The sequence below is a fragment of the Aythya ferina genome (genome assembly GCF_964211825.1).
Source record: "Aythya ferina genome assembly, chromosome: 20".
Classification (NCBI taxonomy): domain Eukaryota; kingdom Metazoa; phylum Chordata; class Aves; order Anseriformes; family Anatidae; genus Aythya; species Aythya ferina.
Genome location: NC_140318.1, coordinates 4,927,176 through 4,945,317, shown reverse-complemented (window position 1 = coordinate 4,945,317; position 18,142 = coordinate 4,927,176). Strand labels below are relative to the sequence as shown.

The 18,142-nt window shown below is 42.7% G+C and overlaps 2 protein-coding genes and 1 long non-coding RNA gene across 9 annotated transcripts in view; 2 read left to right on the top strand and 1 right to left on the bottom strand.

The window, feature by feature from the left end:
* The window catches only part of LOC311422000, a 60,700-nt gene extending 54,530 nt beyond the window's left edge, over positions 1-6,170 (top strand). For 5 of the 6 annotated variants that reach the window (XR_014685127.1, XR_014685128.1, XR_014685129.1 and 2 more), the window contains 3 exons: positions 2,857-2,896; positions 3,658-3,900; positions 4,822-6,170. This is a non-coding gene — a long non-coding RNA (uncharacterized lncRNA). Of the gene's footprint in view, positions 1-96; positions 2,897-3,657; positions 3,901-4,821 lie in introns of those variants that run through there. The other variant, XR_014685132.1, reaches the window with a different exon arrangement.
* CFAP77 (cilia and flagella associated protein 77) overlaps positions 1-7,279 on the bottom strand; it is a 60,591-nt gene extending 53,312 nt beyond the window's left edge. Inside the window, exon 1 of the mRNA XM_084494593.1 lies at positions 7,066-7,279. Coding sequence (XP_084350719.1) covers positions 7,066-7,212 — 147 coding nt within the window. The 5' untranslated portion in view covers positions 7,213-7,279. The remainder of the gene's footprint in view (positions 1-7,065) is intronic.
* Positions 7,280-7,515: 236 nt separating this feature from the next.
* Positions 7,516-16,906, top strand: TTF1 (transcription termination factor 1). 2 transcript variants are annotated; one of them, XM_084494591.1, is made up of 12 exons: positions 7,516-7,582; positions 8,159-8,259; positions 8,401-9,302; positions 10,328-10,572; positions 11,020-11,205; positions 12,604-12,682; positions 12,966-13,096; positions 13,637-13,865; positions 14,153-14,242; positions 14,444-14,509; positions 15,194-15,279; positions 15,768-16,906. In XM_084494591.1, the coding sequence occupies exons 3-12, from the start codon at positions 8,413-8,415 to the stop codon at positions 15,944-15,946; spliced, it is 2,181 nt and encodes a 726-aa protein (XP_084350717.1). In that variant the 5' UTR covers positions 7,516-7,582; positions 8,159-8,259; positions 8,401-8,412; the 3' UTR covers positions 15,947-16,906. The 2 variants fall into 2 exon arrangements, with proteins under 2 accessions (XP_084350717.1, XP_084350718.1); XM_084494592.1 differs by lacking the exons at positions 7,516-7,582; positions 8,159-8,259 and having other exon boundaries at positions 9,141-9,302; positions 10,456-10,572.
* The last annotated feature ends 1,236 nt before the right edge of the window (positions 16,907-18,142 follow it).

Below are 18,142 nucleotides of genomic sequence, written 5' to 3'. Positions count from 1 at the left end.
ACCTGGGCAAGCAGCCCGAAGCCTGTGATGAAAATGATCTTTATTTCTCTGGCTAGCTTGCTCTTCACTAAGTAGTACAAGGCTCACTGTGTTTGCTTTTCCTTTTTTTTTTTTTTTTTTTCTTTTTTTTTTTTCTTTTTTTTTTTTCTTTTTCTCCTAGCTGGGCCATTACACTATCATTTTTAATCAGGTTTGACTTGTAAGTTTTTTAGGCACAAATCAGCACGTAGATTTACTTAAAAAAAAATCAAACTGCAGCAATTTCCCTGATACTGAGATTTTCTGTTATAGGAAACCTAGTAATAGGGCCCCACTTTCACTTGTCTGTGTCACTTCAAACGCAGGCAAGTTGAAAAGTTATACTCTAATTTATTTTAAGTACAAATGGTTAAAAAAGAAAATATCCTTAGAAATTCAGGTTCTGTCTAATTGCACAACGTGAGCAACAAGGAAGAACAAAACAATCCCTGCAAGATGACAAAGGCTTCTCCAATTCGATAATTAAGCATAAGAGCATCGCTAAGAATTTGTGTGGAAAGCAATCTGCCCTTGGGGAAAGTGTGGCTAAAAACTTGCAAACATGTGGAACGGAAAACCTTGGTCCCTGTGATCACTGGGAATGTGCTTTGTTTGCTCTGCGTTCTGCTATGCAGCACTTAGAAAGAGGGGAAAATGATTTTAGTAAAGGTTTAAAAATGAAGAAGCTTTTGCCTTTCCTTTGGGCAGTTGCCTGCCCAATGCCCCCCTGCCCAGCAGGGTCCTTACTGAGCCTCTTCCAGCTTCTCCTGTATGCTCGGGACATTTGCTTGTGCCCCTTCCAGAAAAGGAGGGTTATTTATTGTGGGTGGGGTGGGAAAGAAATAAGGCAGAGATGTTCCTATGCTCTTAAAAGTTTCAGTGGGGTCTGCGGTGCTGTTCTCAGCCCGGTGGGTTCAGTGTCTTGGGGGAACAGCTTGTGAAGAAGGGCACGTTATCAGGTTTTTGGTTGAAATGGCAGAATGGAATAACCAGAGAGATACATGTGGTTTGAGCCTTGGGGATTATTACAAACGTTTCCCCTCTGTTTGACAGGGACTCAAATGTCCCCGACATTTTGCATGGTGTCTTGGATTTGAATTGGCCTGAAAATCATCTTTTGGCTTAATGGTTTGGGGCCAGCACCATAAAGTGGTGTTGGCTCTCCCCCAAAGTTTCTTAAATCTCTCAGACAGTAAAGTCTGAGTTCTAGGTTCATCACGAAATATTACAGCTGACGCAGCTCTTGGTGCTCTGCGAGTAAGGCAGCCTCATTTTATGAGTGGACACATTTGTGACCTTTTTTGTCATTTTATTTTTTTCCTTTTCTGCCTACATTCTTTCCTCCTTTAGCTTGATTTCTGATTTTATATCACCAACAACTCACACGAGGGGCCGTACAGATATTCTCTGCTGTTAGGGTCATAATGGAACAATTTGGTCTAATGGTTATTATCGTGCTGGCTGACTTCAATAATGCACTTTTAAATCAAAGGCCCTTTGAAGCTTTATTTCCATTGTATTAGACAAATAAACATAGAAGATTTTCACGAACATAAAAGGCATTCACCTTGTAATGTTTTTGGGGCCTATTAATCTCACCAATTTGCATTGTTTTGTTCACATAAAGGATCAAAATGCCCTTTTGCTTGCTTTGCATCCTGCATGCCTGTCTTTGGGGTGAGCAGCTCTGAACGCCCGGTGCTGCTGCTGCCGCCCCTCTGCCCGCTGAATCACCGCCGTCACTTTGCAGCCTAAATCCTGTCTTCAAATAACCATGCAAAAAAAAAAATCCACTATTTTCACTCCTGCAGAATGTTTACTTGCCTCTTGGAAATGCCTTATTTATTCCAGCGGTTTCTGTGCAGGATGTGGGAGGGTACTAAAGCTCACGAGGAGTTTAATTTTTAGTGTACCAAATAATTCATTTAAAATCTTAAATGAGTTCATGCTGAGAAGAAAACCCTTAGAAGTCGGAGCATTGGCAAAACAAAGCTCAGAACCAAATCTAATGATTATTTGACTAACCAGCCCTTCATTAGTTTATTTCTCTAATGAATTATTGAGCTGTACTGGGTAGACGTTTCAGAATACATTTTAAAAGCACAATACTGGCCTTAGATTGCAGAAATATCATAGTACTAGTGGTATAATAATAATAATAAGCACACAAAATGCTGCATAAACACTAATTAATCCTCAGCGTCCCTGAGCAGCAAGCACAGAAGGCAGAACGCTCAGCACATGTAGTGATTTGAGGTAAATAGTATAATTAACAGTGAATAAAAGGCAGCCCTATTCCAAACACAGCTCCCAGCACTTGTGGCTACTCTCCTCTGTGTTGCAGGGGTTATTCACCTGAGGCAGGCAAATTAAAATTTGGTTCCTGACCAAGTTTTAAATAGATGCATCGAGTCCAAACAGCTGAGAGAGTTAGGAAAGAGAATGGTTATTTAAAGCAACAAAGCCAACACCTGAGAGAAGTTCTCTGAATGCCTGCAGAAGCTGCTTTACTGGGTGATGATGCTGTCAGTGTTTGCCACGTCTGAGGCTCTCCCTGGCTGCTCTCAACCAGCCCTGCTGCAGCTTTGGGGTCTCTGCTGCTGCCTGAAGCCCTGGATCAGCTGGGCAGAGCAGGGGCACACCATGGGGACAGAGGAGGTTGTGGGGACCTGTGCCATCTCGGTGTTTCTGGGGAGAGGGAATGATTTTGCTTTCTGTCAGTCCCACCTGCAGACAGTGCACCTGCATGGTTTCTGCCAGCTCGTACAGCTCTGAGCATCCAGCTGTGGGTGTGTTTTTAGGGAAGCCTTCATTTTATCAACTCCTCTTCCTGCACAGGTTAGCCGTCCTTGCACAAAGGGGGACGAGGATCACAGAGGTGAGTGGCACATCGGGGTTTGATGAGTTAGGAGCAGCAGCACAGGTTCACCTTGCCTCATCGTACGTCTGTGTGGGGAGAGCTTAAGAAGATGCATGGACTGGGAGAGAAGGCTTAAAAAAAAAAAGAGTAAGGTGAAGGTTAAAGGCTCAAAGATTGAGCACAACATTCAGGCACATAAAAGCCCTGTTACTGCCACAATGCAGGTCTATTAATAAAAGCTTCAGCTCCGGAGTGATGGAAAACCTGCCCTTTCAATAATTACTGTTGCAAGAGATGTTTTTGATAGTGGCGGTTTGCAACTTGAAGTAAATATCCTTTTTCATACCCCGCACCTGTCCGTGGTTGTCTCTCACATCAGTAGAGCTTTTTTTTTCATGACGTGACACAATTTTAGTTTGATAAAATGCCACCAGTTCCTTTTCTTAGCTGTCCTTTCTATGAATGTCTCCAGAAAACAAAATGAGTTTGCAACAACTCTCAGCAGTGCCTTGCTCTGTAAGAAGTCTGATGGCTGACAAATATTTCATGATAAGGTTGAACGGGCATTAAAGGAAAAGGTAAAATGTGGGGAGTGATTTCTGCCTTTACTTGGTACCCAATTTCCAGCCCTTAGGACTGAAGAGAAAAGCTTAGGAAAACAAACTCTAAATGGTCTGGCATTTAGAAAAATAAAATGAGCCTGGCAGCAGTTGTTATGTAAATAACAAGCTTTTAAAACAAATATTTTGTTCTGTTTGTTAAATCGGGTTCTCTTGCAGCACGGATGAGTGGGACTGAGCCCTCCTGGCCACAGCCTGGCCCTTCTCACAGGTGCCAGCCTTTCTTAGCATCCAAAGCTCCTTTCTTCCTCTTTGGAACTGCTGGTTCTGAAGCAGCTTGTCTTTTTCTTCTTCTGAGACTCAGTTTGGGCTTCTGAACGCAAGCTGGGTGTTGCTCGGCTCTGAAGCTGTTTCAGCTCCCAGCCCCTGCTCCCTGCATGCCCCCTGGACACACCTGAGCAGGTAAGAGCATGCTTTGATGGCTGGTCCCACAGCTGTGATTTCACATTTACCTCCACGTACCGGGGGTACGGCCTGTTACAGGCTGGCGATGCAATGACTTTGGCAGCCCTGTCGAGGTTAATTATGGTCTGCTGGGTGTTAAGCGTGGTGAAGTCTTGTTTCCTGCCCAGAGCTGAATTATTTTTGTACCACAGAGTGGTTTTCAGTAAGTTTTTACTGAGAAAAGTGCTTTGCTAAGGCTTTCACCGGTAAAAACAAAGAACCCAAAAGTGCTTTGCTCAGATTTTTACTGGCGCTACTAGATGAAATACTTCCCTCAGCTTTATGCTGCAAGAAAACACACGTTGCTAAACTAAACTAATTCCTTGACCGACTAAAAGCTACTCTATATTCTACGAGAGGATAATACGGTCTCCATTCCTTAGAAGGCTGTATGTGAAAAGATGCTGTGTTTGTGCTGAGATAGCTGCCGTGTGTGGACACGTCCTGGTGGAGGATGGGCTGTGCAGCGCTGGGGCAGGAGGGTCAGCCAGAAACACGGCCAGTTGGCTGTGCCACGGCCTCTGTTTGGGTACGTGGAGCCTCATTTGGAGGATATGTGAGAGAATTGGAGAGAAGGATGGGGATCCTGTAGTTAGCTGCTGCAAAGTAGGAGGACTGTCACATTTCCACTGCCTGTGCTCACTGCTCGGAGCACCGAGGATGTCAGGGACTGAATTTGGAAGAAGGCTGGGGAGCAAGCATCCTATCCATGACTCCTGGGCCTCAGGTTCTTCTGTATTTGCTGCTTGGTGAACCTCAATGCTGGCTGGGCATTCTTCAGGGCCCTCCCATGGCTATTAGAAGCACTCATCCAAGCAGCAGTTGTCTCAAAAGCTTTTGTCCCTTCCTTTACACCATCTTTGTGTCTTTGGTTTTCAGGTGGCAGCACACAGCGTGAGGGTTGGGACGTGCTGGCCAACCCTTTGGGCAGCTGTTTCCAAAATGCCGAGTCTGCAGGGCTCTCCTGGAGGAAGAAGGGATCCAGGCCTGCAGCTGGAAGCACGAAGAGGAGAGGCAGAGGGCTGGTGCTGTAAGCATGTACCACCAGTGCATCTGCCACAGCTGCCATCCCATTGCAGCAGAATTTGCTACCTGCGCTTTTTGTAATTTACTGTGATGTGGAATTACTGCAGATTCCAAGTGTAGAAGTGTCGCTGTTAGCAGCCCAGTTACTTCATGCATGAGGGAGGATTGCATCAGGTGCCTGCAGATCTCTGTACATCCTTACCAGCTGGCTTACTGTGAAGGAAACTCTCTTGCAAGGAAACTCTGAGAGAAGTTGTCCAGAATGCTAAAATTTATTACAACTTTTCTTCAAAACTAGGTCCAGTTTTAATTTCACCTGGCTAGATAGCTGAAATCCTGTTTGAATCTTTTTAAAACATCCCACGGTTCATAACTGCTCAGCAATCTCATTGCCAAGGTGCTCTGCAACAGTTGTGCAGGACAAGAACTCAAGCCCTAGAGCTAGGGTTGGGCAAAGTGCTGCAAACAAGGGGAGGAGGCAACAGTGAACCCTACGGACAGGCAGCGCTTGGCTGAGTGCTCCAGTCCAGGTGGACAAATCTCTCCCAAACTGACATAATCTTCACGACTGCATACAATTTACCTGCCCTACAGAAGAAGAGCCACTCCTAGCAGCATTACCCCAGTTATAAATTCTTAGACCTAGAATTTTGTGGTGCTGACTGGTGGTTATACATATTTCAACTTCAGGAATGTGAATGCATTGTGACAAGCAGGATCAGTCCTTGCAATTATGCCTTAACTTACCTTAAATATCATATAAGTATATCCGCTTCTGATTTATATTTATGTATTATCTAAAAATGTATTTAGTAGCCTGTTTTTCTAGGAAAGGCAGAGATGGTTGGGAGTGATTGGGAGTGTGCTGCGCTGCCTCCTCTCCTTCCCCAGCCACCAGAGGAGCTGCTTCCATCCCCAGGGACATCACCGCAAGCACAAAATGAGTTTGTGTGCCCTGCTCACACCTGGGTCTGCCACAGCCTTCTGGGGCAGGTAGCTAGGCGAGGAAATTCTGCCCTAATTTCACTTTAACCAAAGTTAAAGTCACTCCCGGTCAAATTTACAGGATCCAGAGGGAATAAACCACGTAGAAGCTTTGGATTAATCATGATGCTTCCTTTTGAGTCATAGCACAGAACTCACTTGTTTTCTTTACCTTCCTACCATCATTTCCAAATTAAATTCTTAAGTTTCATGAGAAAGAGCAGATAGCAAGTGTTGCAGGACTCCCGTTTTCTGTGCTATTCCACAGTTTTACAGCTGCCTTCCAGACCTGACAGTACCGGGGGTGTGTGTGTGTGTGTGCGCGATAACCATGGGAGCTCAAGACCTCAAGAGAGCGCAGGCTGGGCAGCAGCAGCTTAAATGTCACCGCTGTCCCACGAGGGGGTAAGAAACCCCCCAAAACCCCCCAAGCCAGGCGTTTTTGAGTAGAAGCGGCTGCCCTCCCAAGGAGAAGAGGCAGCGGCCGGGACCCCCTTAGACCTCCCCAACCCCGGAGGCCCCCAGCCCTGAGAACACGGCCCCAGCCCGGCGAGGGGGGGGCAGCAGCTCCCGGGAGCGGTGGAAGCTTTTCGGCTGCTGCCACCCAGGGGCCGGGAGCTGAGCTGCAGCCGGCTCTGAGCGGGGGAGGCGGCTCCGGGCTTGGGGCTGCGATCCCCGGGGCTGGGACCGGGACGGGGGGGAGCCGGGATCGGGACCGGGACCAGGAGCAGGGAGTGTGGGGGTGGAGGGATTGGGACCAGGACTGGGATCGGGACCGGGACCAGGGTAGGGGGGAGGCGGAATCGGGACCGGGATCAGGGCGGGGGTGGGATCGGGACCAGGACCGGGACAGGGCGGGGGTTCTGGTGCAGGGAGGGGATCAGGGCAGGGACCGGGACCGGGAGGAGAGCAGAGGGGAGCCGAGACCGGGGGGGTAGCAGGGTGGGGGGCGGATCGGGGTAGGGATCGGGACCAGGACTAGGGCAGGGGGGAGTCGGGATCAGGACCGGGACCGGGGGGGTACCGGTGCAGGGAGGAGATCGGGGCAGGGCCCGGGCCCGGGATCAGCCCCTGGGGGTCCCGTGCCCGTGCCGGGGGGGTCCCGGGGCTCACCTTGAGGATGCGGGGGTTGCGCAGCATGCTGTCCCGGGCCACCCCCAGCCTCTCGTTGTCGCTGCCCGCCTCCACCTCAGCCAAGCACAGCGGCCTCCGCGGGGGCCCCCCCGTTCCGCCTCCACCTCCACCTCCACCTCCCGCCATAGCGGAGAACGAATTCCGCCGCCGTTCGCGGTCGACCAGACTCTCGCGGACCGAGGGCGCGTCCAAAGGCAACAAAAAAAGGGGAAAAGAGTCATAAAAATAATAAAAAAAGAGGCCGCCACCCGCCCTGCGGGCACCGGGGAGGGGCGGATTTTGGGGGGGGGGGGAACCGGAGCGGCGGCGGCCCCGTCTCCTAGCAACCGCCGCGGTCCGCGCCGGGGCGGCTCCGGCCGGGGACGCTTCCGGCAACGGGAACGAAGCGGGCGGGGAGCGGGGGCCGGGGGGGAGCCGCTGAGGGGAGGACGCGGTGGGGCCGCGTGGGGCGCTGAGGCCCGGCGGGAGGCGCTGAGGGGCCTCGGGGCCTTCGGGGGTATTTAAGGGGTTGAGGGGGGTTGAGGGGGCTCTGAGGGGGTCCTCAGGGGGTCTCGGGGGTGTTTTTTGGGGGGTCTTCCCTCTCCCGGTGCCCCCTCCCGGGAGGCTGAGGGCGGTGGTGGGGCTGTAGCGGAGCGGGGTGAGGCCCCGCTGTGGGGGGGGTGGAAGCGGGGAGGTGGCGGGGCCGTGCTGGGGCTGGAGGAGGCCTTGTGGGGGGGTCTGCGCGTGCTGGTGGCGAAAAAGGTGCTAAAACGTGCTAAAACATGCCTGCCCGCGTTGAGTAATTGGAGTTTTCGGGGTTGGTTCCTGTCAAGGGGTCGGTGCGGGCTCGGCGTGGAGCGGCTCGAGCACAGGCAGAGCCGGCGCTGGGTCACAGCCCGGTCAGAAGCTTCTGGTGCTGTGATTCTGCCACCAGAGCTGGGTTGCAGCACTGCTGGGTTTAACGCTTTATTATATTTAACTTGTCGCTGTTTCAAGGCTGGAAGAAGAATTGAATACTGCAGTCTGTTACTGTGTAGTTATTGTAGCTCAACTTGATGTTAATAGTTATTGAAGTGTGTCTCTGTTGTTCCAGGAAGGCGTTTTTAAAGCTGAATACAGCTGTGATGCACATCTGTTTGATGAAGAGGGCATCGTTTTGGTCCGGTCACTTCGCACAATTTGCTGTGTTGAAAAGCAAGTATCTTTTTTATATGTTTTTAAGTTAATACTGAATTGTTCTACAGGAGTTTTCTAGTAACTTTTTTTTTTTACTGTTCAATAGTATATAAAGGTGCTTATATTACGGTGCTTGAGTAAACTCATATTTTCTTTAAGGTAAGAAAAAATATGACAGAAGAAGCAAGTGCAGAGGAGTTTCAAGTTCGGGAGTCTCTCAAGAAGAAAAAGAAAAAACGCAAAGAACGCGACACGAGACAGGAAGATGATGAAAAAGAAACTATACAAGATGCAGAGCTTTTTGAAGATGAAGCAGCACAGGGCAGTGAAGTCTATAAAAAGAAAAAGAAGAAAAAAAAGAAAAAGAAAGAAAGAGAGGAGGAGGAGGAACAGCTTTCATTAGATGATTCTCATGTGGTCCTGGAACCTGAAGTTAGTGATGAAGCTGTGATGGATGTTCCCAAAAAGAAAAAGAAAAAAAAGAAGCATAAACATGATGATAGCACAGATGGCCAAAGTGATGTAACTTGCATCTCAATAAATCAGCATTGCATTGGCAGTTGTCAGGAGGATGAAGCTGATTACGTTTATATAAAAAAGTCTGCTAAGAAGAAAAGAAAAAAAAAACATCCAGAAGAGGATGGAGTAAGCGAGCAGCCTACCTCACAGACACAAGATTGGAGTGATGATGAAAAACCAGCGAAGAAGAAGAAAAAGAAGAAGAAAAGAAGAGCCAGTATTACCGAAGATACACAAGAGGATGCAGCTGTATCTGTTGACCAGTCACTTTTGCCATCTCCAGAACAAAATAAGCAAGAGGAGGACACGGTGTTGCCATTGCCCAGAAGAGAGGGGGGTGTGGCAGTGTCCAAGCCATGCCATGAAGATGGTGACTGTGATGCTTCTCCTGCTGCGTGTGAAGCTTCTGTGAATGCACCTGCTAATTTTTCAAAACCTACTGAAAAGACTAATCAGTCTTCCACAAGAACTCCAGCAAGGCCCGTAAAGATTAAAAGCAAAGCTTATATCACAGATGAAAGCTCTTCAGACTCTGACACAATGTAAGTTTAGATTTTTTTTCTATCCCACTGTTCATATCACATAATTTGAGTCCCAGATCTTTTTTCAGTTTGTTTTATATGTACTTTTTAAAACAGCTTAAAAATCCTAAATGTTAAGATATTACAGACCGACTTTTAGAGCTTAGTTATTTTATGAATGTACAGTGAAAGTTTATTAGCATTGAGTGACAATAAATAAAATTCCTTCTGTTTAAAAAATGTAGGTATGGAAATAAATTATGTGCAAAAAAAAAAAAGGGGGGGGGGGCGGGAGGGAAGGGGGAATAGATTCCAGTTGTTAAGTTTGGTCTTTATATTATGCGTTTTTACCAAAAAAAAAAACCTCACAGAGATCAACTAAAGAATTTAAAGGTCTGTGCAAATGCTTGTGTAAATAGCAGTTGGTACTTTTACAGTGTCTAGAACCCACGTTTTTAAGTACTGTGAGTAATAGAAGTTTTTTTTTGTTTTTTTGTTTTTTTTTTTTTTTTTTTTTAAATATGCTTGAGTATTTCAGTTATAAGCATTGTTTCTGTCCACGTAAAAACTAGATGAGTCTCTCCACTAGTCGGTATGCTATCATATGGTGTAGGATCAGAGCCAGAATGTGAAGTTAATCCATTTTCAAGCTTAATGGACTGAAGCTGACAGTTAAAATAAAAAATGATGTTAAAAGTGTCCTTTAGCTCTCGCTAATAAGAAAAAGAAGGAAAAGTTCCGTGTTGCCACTGGGGTAGTGAGGGACAGTGTTTCTTTGCATATCCATGTGTGAGAGTTCTTGGGAAAGCTGGGGTTTTCTAGACTTCAGAAACTTTGAATACTGTGAATATTGAAATCCCAAATTTCACATGTGTTTAAAGGCTTATGCTGGACTGGGGTGCATGGATGTGGGAAGTATTCCTTGTTATTTAATTAGCGAACATGTTCATGTAGATGCTCAACATGTAGAGATGCGATGAAAACCCCTGTTTTTAAAGCTCTATTTTTGTATTTTAGTTTACTTTTTAAAATTATTTTTTAATCAGGACACCAAAACCCAAAGTGTCAAAGGAGGCCCGGAGTAGTACGTGTACTGAAACCGTAACTTCTGGCGATGTCAGCCTGGATGGCGATGAGTCTCTGGACTCTGTATCATTTTCATTATTCGATTTAGATGCTGCAAAACGAGAATTGGAGGAGTTTATTCCTCACGTGAGGCAAATATCAGAAGATTCAATCAAGAAGATGGCTGGAAGAGATCTAATGAGATTTAAAGAGTTTAAAAAACAAGGTGAGACCCCCCAAAGAATGCTGCAGGGAGGAGGAAGTGTGGAGCTGTGCTAATGTTTTGACAGAGTGGAAACAGCTTGCTTTTGTGTCTTGTCACATCCAAGCTCAATTAATTTCAATTCAGCAACAGTTCATGAATTTATTTAGTGACAGGCTTGTATACGTAAAACATGCATTTTTCTAGTAGGCTTTTGTCGTAATATATTTAATTGCAGTTAGTGTGGTTTCTGTTTTGTAGCATGTACAACCTCATCATCAAATTATAGTCCAAAGTACATGCGTAGGTTACCTGCTCCCAGCTCTTGTTTAGTTTCTCTTCATTTGCCTTTTTACCTTTTGCATCTGTTGATCTTCCATTATACATTTACTAAAACATCTCTGTAAACCTGAAATATAATGTGTGAAACATAAAAGATTATTTTTTAATAATACTTTCCATATATTTTAGGTATTCCTATCAAGTTTGGCAGATTTTCCCAGAAGGAAAACGATCAAATCAGGAAAAACATTGAAGAGTTCATGGCAATGACTGGAATAGACAGTGCTGAAAAGCTCCTGTTTACTTCAAGGTATCCAGAAGAGAAACACACTATCAATCGCCTAAAAGCACGGCATCTCTTTTGTGAAAAACTTGGTAAGCATAAAGTCCCATTTCAAATAGATGAATCTTGCATTCCACAAACTGCTGATACCACTATATTCACAAATCTTTTTTAATTGAAGAGCACAAATGTTGGTAAAGCTGGCAGAAAAAAGGAACATGCTGCTGAGGTTATGTAGTTGATAATCTCTACGGTATACTGTTATTTTTTGTTCTAGGTCATGAAAATGTTAGAGATTAAAAAGCCTGTAAGTGCTGCTGGTCACGATGAAATCTTATACTTGCATTTGAATTTTATGGCTTAAGGTACATTATTTGCTAGGCTGTAACTAAGTTCAGTGATTTATTAATGGCAGGCATGATTAAATATTGTCTTTAATTTAACTGTTCCTCGAGCACATAAATAGAGGGCAGATTCAAGACCAAGTGATGGCATAAACTGGAAGGAATTAGGTCATGAACCAAAGTAGTTAAGTTTTCCAAAATGCTAGGGAAGCAAATAAAATTGCAGCTACTAAGATCCTGTTTGCAGGAGGTACAGTCTTCCTCCTTCCTCATTTTACTTGTTAGACTTCTCTCTTGGTTAAAAGACTTCCTTGCTTCATACAAGAAATACGTTCATCTTGTAACATCTGCGATGAAGCTGCTTAGTGGCTCTCCAATTGGTGTTGGTTCTTTACTGTTATTACAGTCAAGACAGTGAATGACAACCTGTAATGGGTTTGGATACGTATTTAACTAACGTCCAGAGAGGCTGCAGACTTGATCCTCTTTGAGTTTTACATGCTCAGTCATTCCACTTGCATTGTCACGTTTGCATGGTTCCCTTCCCATCGATGAGGTCACTTCTGTTCTGGAAACTCCCCCACTTCAAGGATCTTTTCTTCAGCCAAGATCTTTGCTTTCTTTTCACTGGATGCCTCCATTCTGTGCTTTTCCTAACTGAAATACTCTGCATGCAAGAGCACAATATGTCGTCAGCCTCCTAATTGCTGGCTGTCTTATGTCTCTTTATTGCTGAGAGCATTCGGTACATTACTTGCACTTAATCCAAATGTTATTAAAAAAAACAAACAAACACAACACCAAACAAACAGCCTACACCCAGTCCATGCAAACTGTAGCTATAGAGTAGTAGGTTTGTGCTTCAGAGTTCAGAGGTTCACTTTTGGATATTCATGCACAAAGGTACACAGAATTATTTACCAACTGTCAGTGTTCACAATCTTACCGTGGTCATAGGAATTATCTCTCTGCAAGTCTTCAGGAGATCCTATCCAGACTTTCCTGTGCAGTTCCTGAGTTGTAGAGTGCTTTATCTTGAATGGAGAGAATTTATCATTTATAACACAATTATGAAAAATTATTATTTTTTAAGTGGCCTCACCAGTGTAAAAAATGTCTCTTAAAATTGAATCATTTACCTTCTAGCTGAGGGCATACCACGAGCCTGGCGGCTGATATATTACCGAGCAAGGAAGATGTTTGACTCGAATAATTATAAAGGGAGGTAAGCCAGTAATTCGAAGGAGTTTAAGAGAAGGTTAATATAATTCTCTGGTGTTTGTATCTGTATTTAGTGTTCAAATAATGAAAATAATTTTTTGGGTTTGTGCTAGTTCCTGTGACTTAATTGGCAATTTATTTTTCTGACTAGTTCTTGTAAATCTCTGATATATAAATTGAAATTGTAGTCATGAGTAACATTGAAACATCTGTGAAGAGTACAGCTTTCTTAAGGCATTGCAGGGGTTTGAATTTGTGTCTGAGGCAGTGCCTATTTTTTCTACTAGGTATACCAAAGAAGAAAAAGAAAAACTAAAGAAGTATCATGCTCTCCATGGCAATGATTGGAAGAAGATTTCTGAGATGATGTCCCGTTCTAACCTTTCAGTTGCTATGAAATACTCTGAAATTAAGTCCCGTACGTAATTGTTAAGAAAAGCAATTAAGTCTGTGTATTACAGAAACTCTTGAAAAATCGCTGGAGTGAGTTTATTTGTTTGTTTATTCTTTAACTGATTGGTGGTGGTGGTGGTTCCTTTTTTGTAAACTGTTGTTTGTGATTTCAGACAAAGGATAAGAACAGTCTCCAACTAGGAAAAAAAAAAAAGCAGGGTGGGGTCTAGAGAACAGGACATGGGATTAATGCAATTCTTTTTTTAAATGGAACCGACACTTCTGCTGTCTAAAGAGAAGCTTTTGTGGGGAGAGTGAGAGGAATTTGAGAGCTAGGTCTTAAGAAGGAAATTAGGAGCTTGTGCTATTATTTAGGCTGAACTCCTATCATTAGAGTGAATTTTCCTTTCAAATCTGGTATGCAGAAGAGTTTCCGGGGAGCATGTAAGAAACTGATCCTGTAAATAAAAATAAGGCAAAGTGAAGCATTTGTGGTTTTGCTTTCTTTTTTTCCTAGTAATTTATGATGAATTTTACCTTAACTGTGAATATTTTTCCATTTTAGCAATTAATTATGGTCCCTGGTCAAAGGAAGAGACCCAGAAGTTAATGCGTGCAGTGGAGGAGGTGTTTCTAAAAGGAATGGAGTCGGAAGATGCAAATTCTATTTCTTCATCTGAAAAGTCACGTAGAAATTTCTTGATAGAACGTGAGAAACTTCTCCAGAAATTGCCATGGAATGAAATTGAAGCTAAAGTGGGAACTAGGTATTGGAGACAATGTAAACAGAAATGGTAAGGTTTTATACTAAATAGAGATAGTTAAGTACTCTCCCCAACAGATTTCAAACTTGATGTTTGTTTGGCAGGATAGGTAATAGGTTGTAGGCTGCAAAAGAGGTATTGCAAATATGTCTGAAACAAATAACTCTTTGCCAGCTGTGGTGAGTTTTCTGTATGCTGTGATCATGAAGCCTGATAGCTGCTGCATCGTTGCTGTAACAAAGGCACCTTGAAGTTGCTTCCTTTTGATGCTTGGGATTTCGTGAAATGACAGCAGCCTTTTTTGTGTGTTTTCAAAGGACTTCGATTGTAACAAACAAGATAACCAAAGGGCAGCAGTTATATAGGGGGACCAGAGGACTACAGGCCAAGATCAATCTTATTAAAAGGTACAGTTCAGAGTTGCTGGAATGTTTTTGTATCTCTTACTGTTCCAAGCTGTGTTTATAAAAGCGTGCTGGTTGTGAACAGGTTTGCAATCGCATTTTTTTGGAGAAAAAATCCTGTAACTTTTGACCAGGGAAGCTGTGAACTTTATTAAATTATGTCTTGAATTTTGCCTGCAAACTGCCTCTGTGTTACATTCACAGGTTGTATGAAATGAAAGTGGAGGATGCTGATGAAGTAAACTGGGAAGAACTCAGTGACATTGTTGGGTAAAAACTTTTTTTATTTTAAATGGATAGAAAAGATAGTTAAAGCAGACTGTCTTAAAGTCCCCAAAGGAATCAGCGTTCTTAGGTCTCTGCAACCATAAAAACCACTATTTAGTGTGATATCATACGACTGTATATCCTGGTGCTGCTAGGCATGATAAACCATGCCTAGCAGCACTAAAACTTTATTTTAACTATTTCAGGCAACCCTAGTTGTATTCCCAAAGTTGTCTATGTATTAAAACTGTTACATAATCTGTGCTATAGTCTTTAAAAAAGGATTTTTCCAAATGCTAATGAACGAATAGTGGAAGGGATAATTATTGCAATGTGTGATACAGTATTATAGTCTTCTTCCAGGCAGTTAGTGCTGAATGTGAAATTACCAATTCTAGACTTTCTGTGTAATTCTTTTTTCTTTTTCCACATTTCTTCAGCTCTGTTTCTTTTTTTTTTTTTTTTTACTAAATGTATAATACATGCATGTAATGATATGGTTTTGGTGCTCACCTTAAGGGAAATTACTATGTTGAAAAAGCTGTTTTAATTAGGTTGCACAATCTGTCTTTTCTACCTGAAACCAAGGTATTGTTTGACTGGCGTCATTTTCAGGAATGCGTAACTCAGCTACAAGTAGGCTGTACTAGTTTGTTGCATCACTAATCTTTTGAATTCTGTTTTCAGAGGTGTTCCTAAAGACTATGTTCGAGCCAGATTTTACAAGCTGAAAGTCTCCTATGTCCCTCTATGGCAAAAAAAGACGTTTTCTGGTCAGTATTCCAGCTGTTTTTATCTACTCCTTAATGTTTTTGTTAGAATCTAAGAGGACACATATTCTACTTTGGAGTTTTCTTTTCTTTCTTAATTTTTCTCCCTAAGTAAATTGCCTAAAATACATACTTTATACTTTATATATAAGTATATGTTTGTATATACTTATTTATACTTTTATACTTATTTTCCTAAGAGCTTTTTTTTGTAACACTTTACTTTCAATTGTATCTTCGTACAATATTTATCAACCCCTTTTCTTTAGTACCTTGGCTTTAAAAGCTTTGCCTGTGCTTTTTCATTGTATCTTTTTATGTACTTTTATGTGTGTGGTCTACTCTGCAATCAGTATGATTACCATGGAATAGTAAGATCTTTGTAGTTAGAATTGATGACATAATTTCTGCCTGTGAGATCCTGTTTCCTCATGGCATCCAGTTCCCCTACAGGTCCAGTTAAGACAACTTTTTTTTTCTTTTTTTCAAAGAAATTATCGATTATCTTTTTGAAGAGAAGCTTCCTGAATTTGAAGAAAAGTTAGAAAGTAGAAAAGGAAGACAGCTCAGTTCTGCTGATTCAACAGACAATCAACAGAAAAAGGTTTTCCGATTCAGTGATGTTTTTGATTCCAGTGAAGAGAGTGATGACAGCCTTAAAAACAATTAAGAGTCTGCAAATTTAACTGTGAAAGGGATCTGTTTGAAAGTGGGCGCAGATCAACAACTGCAGGTACATGAGCTATGAAATAATGGAAAAAGCAAAGAAAAGCATGTTGTCTTCCCCTGTTTTATATTGAAGACTGAGGTAAAGACTTTTTTTTGGGCCACCTTTTCTTACCTTAACTTAGCTTTGATTTTATAAATCTTTTTTTATTGCAACCAGGTTTTTCTAAAAGCTTCAAAATATTTATTTTTTTCCCATTGCTTAAGTTTCTGTGGAGTTGGAAACTGCTGTTTACTCTTTGTGTGAGAATTTGATTTTCAGTACTTAAAAATTAAATCCCTTAAAAGAAGACTTTCAATGCACTGTTAAATCACTAACATAAACAAAACTTCAGACATCTGCATTGATTGAAGCAGTACAACCTTGAGGGTTTTTTGACCAGTATTCTTAAAAGCAATTAATTTTTATTTTTGTTGTAGATTTTTTAACTCTTTCAGAGAAAAGGGAGTTTTCTCAATTATATTCATAAGTTGTACTATCATTTCATGCAAACCAGAACAATGTGTTTAAAATGTTTTTGTTAATATTTGGAGTACAGAGAGAAAAGACTGTATATATATGCACATAAATATTTTTTTATTGTGCCAAGGAGAATTTTTTACATTTTAATATGAAAATAGAGGGGTAAGATGGAGGTTGTACTTCTGTCTTTGTATGATGTTTTATTAATTTGCCTAAAATTACTATTTATAAATTGACTCGAATGTAAAATAATCTTACTGTGTAAAGTATTTGTATGGCTTGTTTATATTTCACATATGCTGCATTAGAAAGTAATAGAAAAGAGTTGGTTTTGACGGTACTTTTTGTTGTTCATTTTGATAAAAATTTCCTTCATTAGTAACTGTTACTGAAATCGCAGAATTTCAAAAGGCTTTTGAAATAAAGGCCGTGTTTGAGGTTCTTCTTGACTGTGATGTAGCGAAGGATGTTGTATGAGAACGTTCTGTGTTCTGGGTTGGCTGTAGTCTCTCTGAAGATAGAAAATGGTGTGATTGAGTGGGACAGGCAGGAAGCACATGAGATCAGCCACTTCTATAAAATTAAGTTTTCCTGCTAAGCTTGCCTTACGCGTTTGAAGGTTAAAAGTTGAAGAACTTGAGTTTTTAAATACAAACAGTTTGTTTTTTTTCTTTATTTTTAAAAATATCCTAGAAGCTGGAGGTCCTCTGACTTTTCTGCAGGTTAGAGCACAAAATGCTGTATAGTTGCAGATTTTGCAGAGTAGATCTCAACAGAAACAAACTTCTACCTCCATAACAAGCTTGATTTTGTCACCTGTGTTTTTAAAGGGAAGCTTCTAAACAATTCTTTCATAGAGCAACTGCACTTAACAAGGGAGTAAGCCAGGGCAAAAACTGTAAACTTGGGGGGAAAAAACAAGACCAGACCTCTCCTTACAGCACACTGGGGTGACTCTTGTGTCCATCCTCCCTATGGGCATTGGAAAAGAGACAGGAAACGCTTCTGTACCGCTGTTGTCTTCAGTAATTTGTTAGTCGTAACCATTGGGTGCAGGGACAAACAATGCAAGCAGAGGGTTTCTGGATCATTTCACATTCTCTGGGTCCTGGCATGTGAGAGCATAAGGGAAGTATCTTTTCTGTGTGTGTTCCTCTTACAAAGGAGCATGGGTGTACAGGAGGGAAAGGGAGTGGCTTCACGTGCATATCTGAATATTACTAAAAACTGAGTAACTCCAGGGAGAGATTTAGAAAATAAAACTCTGCAAAAGGAAAATAGTAGTGACACTTATGCAACAGCCCGGGACCCAGAGCTACAGGAGCATGACCCATCCTTTGAGTCAAAAAAAACACCATGGGTTGCAAAAAAGCACCCTAAAAACAGTGGTGATTCTAAAAACACTGCCAGTGTTTTCCTTGTGTAATAAGGGTCTGAGTAGGGTAAAAAAAAACAACATCTTGATGCTGGGGGTGATAGAGACAGTTGGGCTACCAGCCTTGTGGCTGCAGCACAGCTGCATTTCGGCGTTGAGAAGCATCACCACAGCCGCAGGTGAAGACCAAAGCGAGCCGTGCCTTCACCCAACCACCTGCCAAGACCTAAAGAAGCGGCGTGGGGAGGCTGAAGAGAAAATCCTATAGCCCCTGAGCAGCTGCTGGGGGCCCTGCAGCTCCT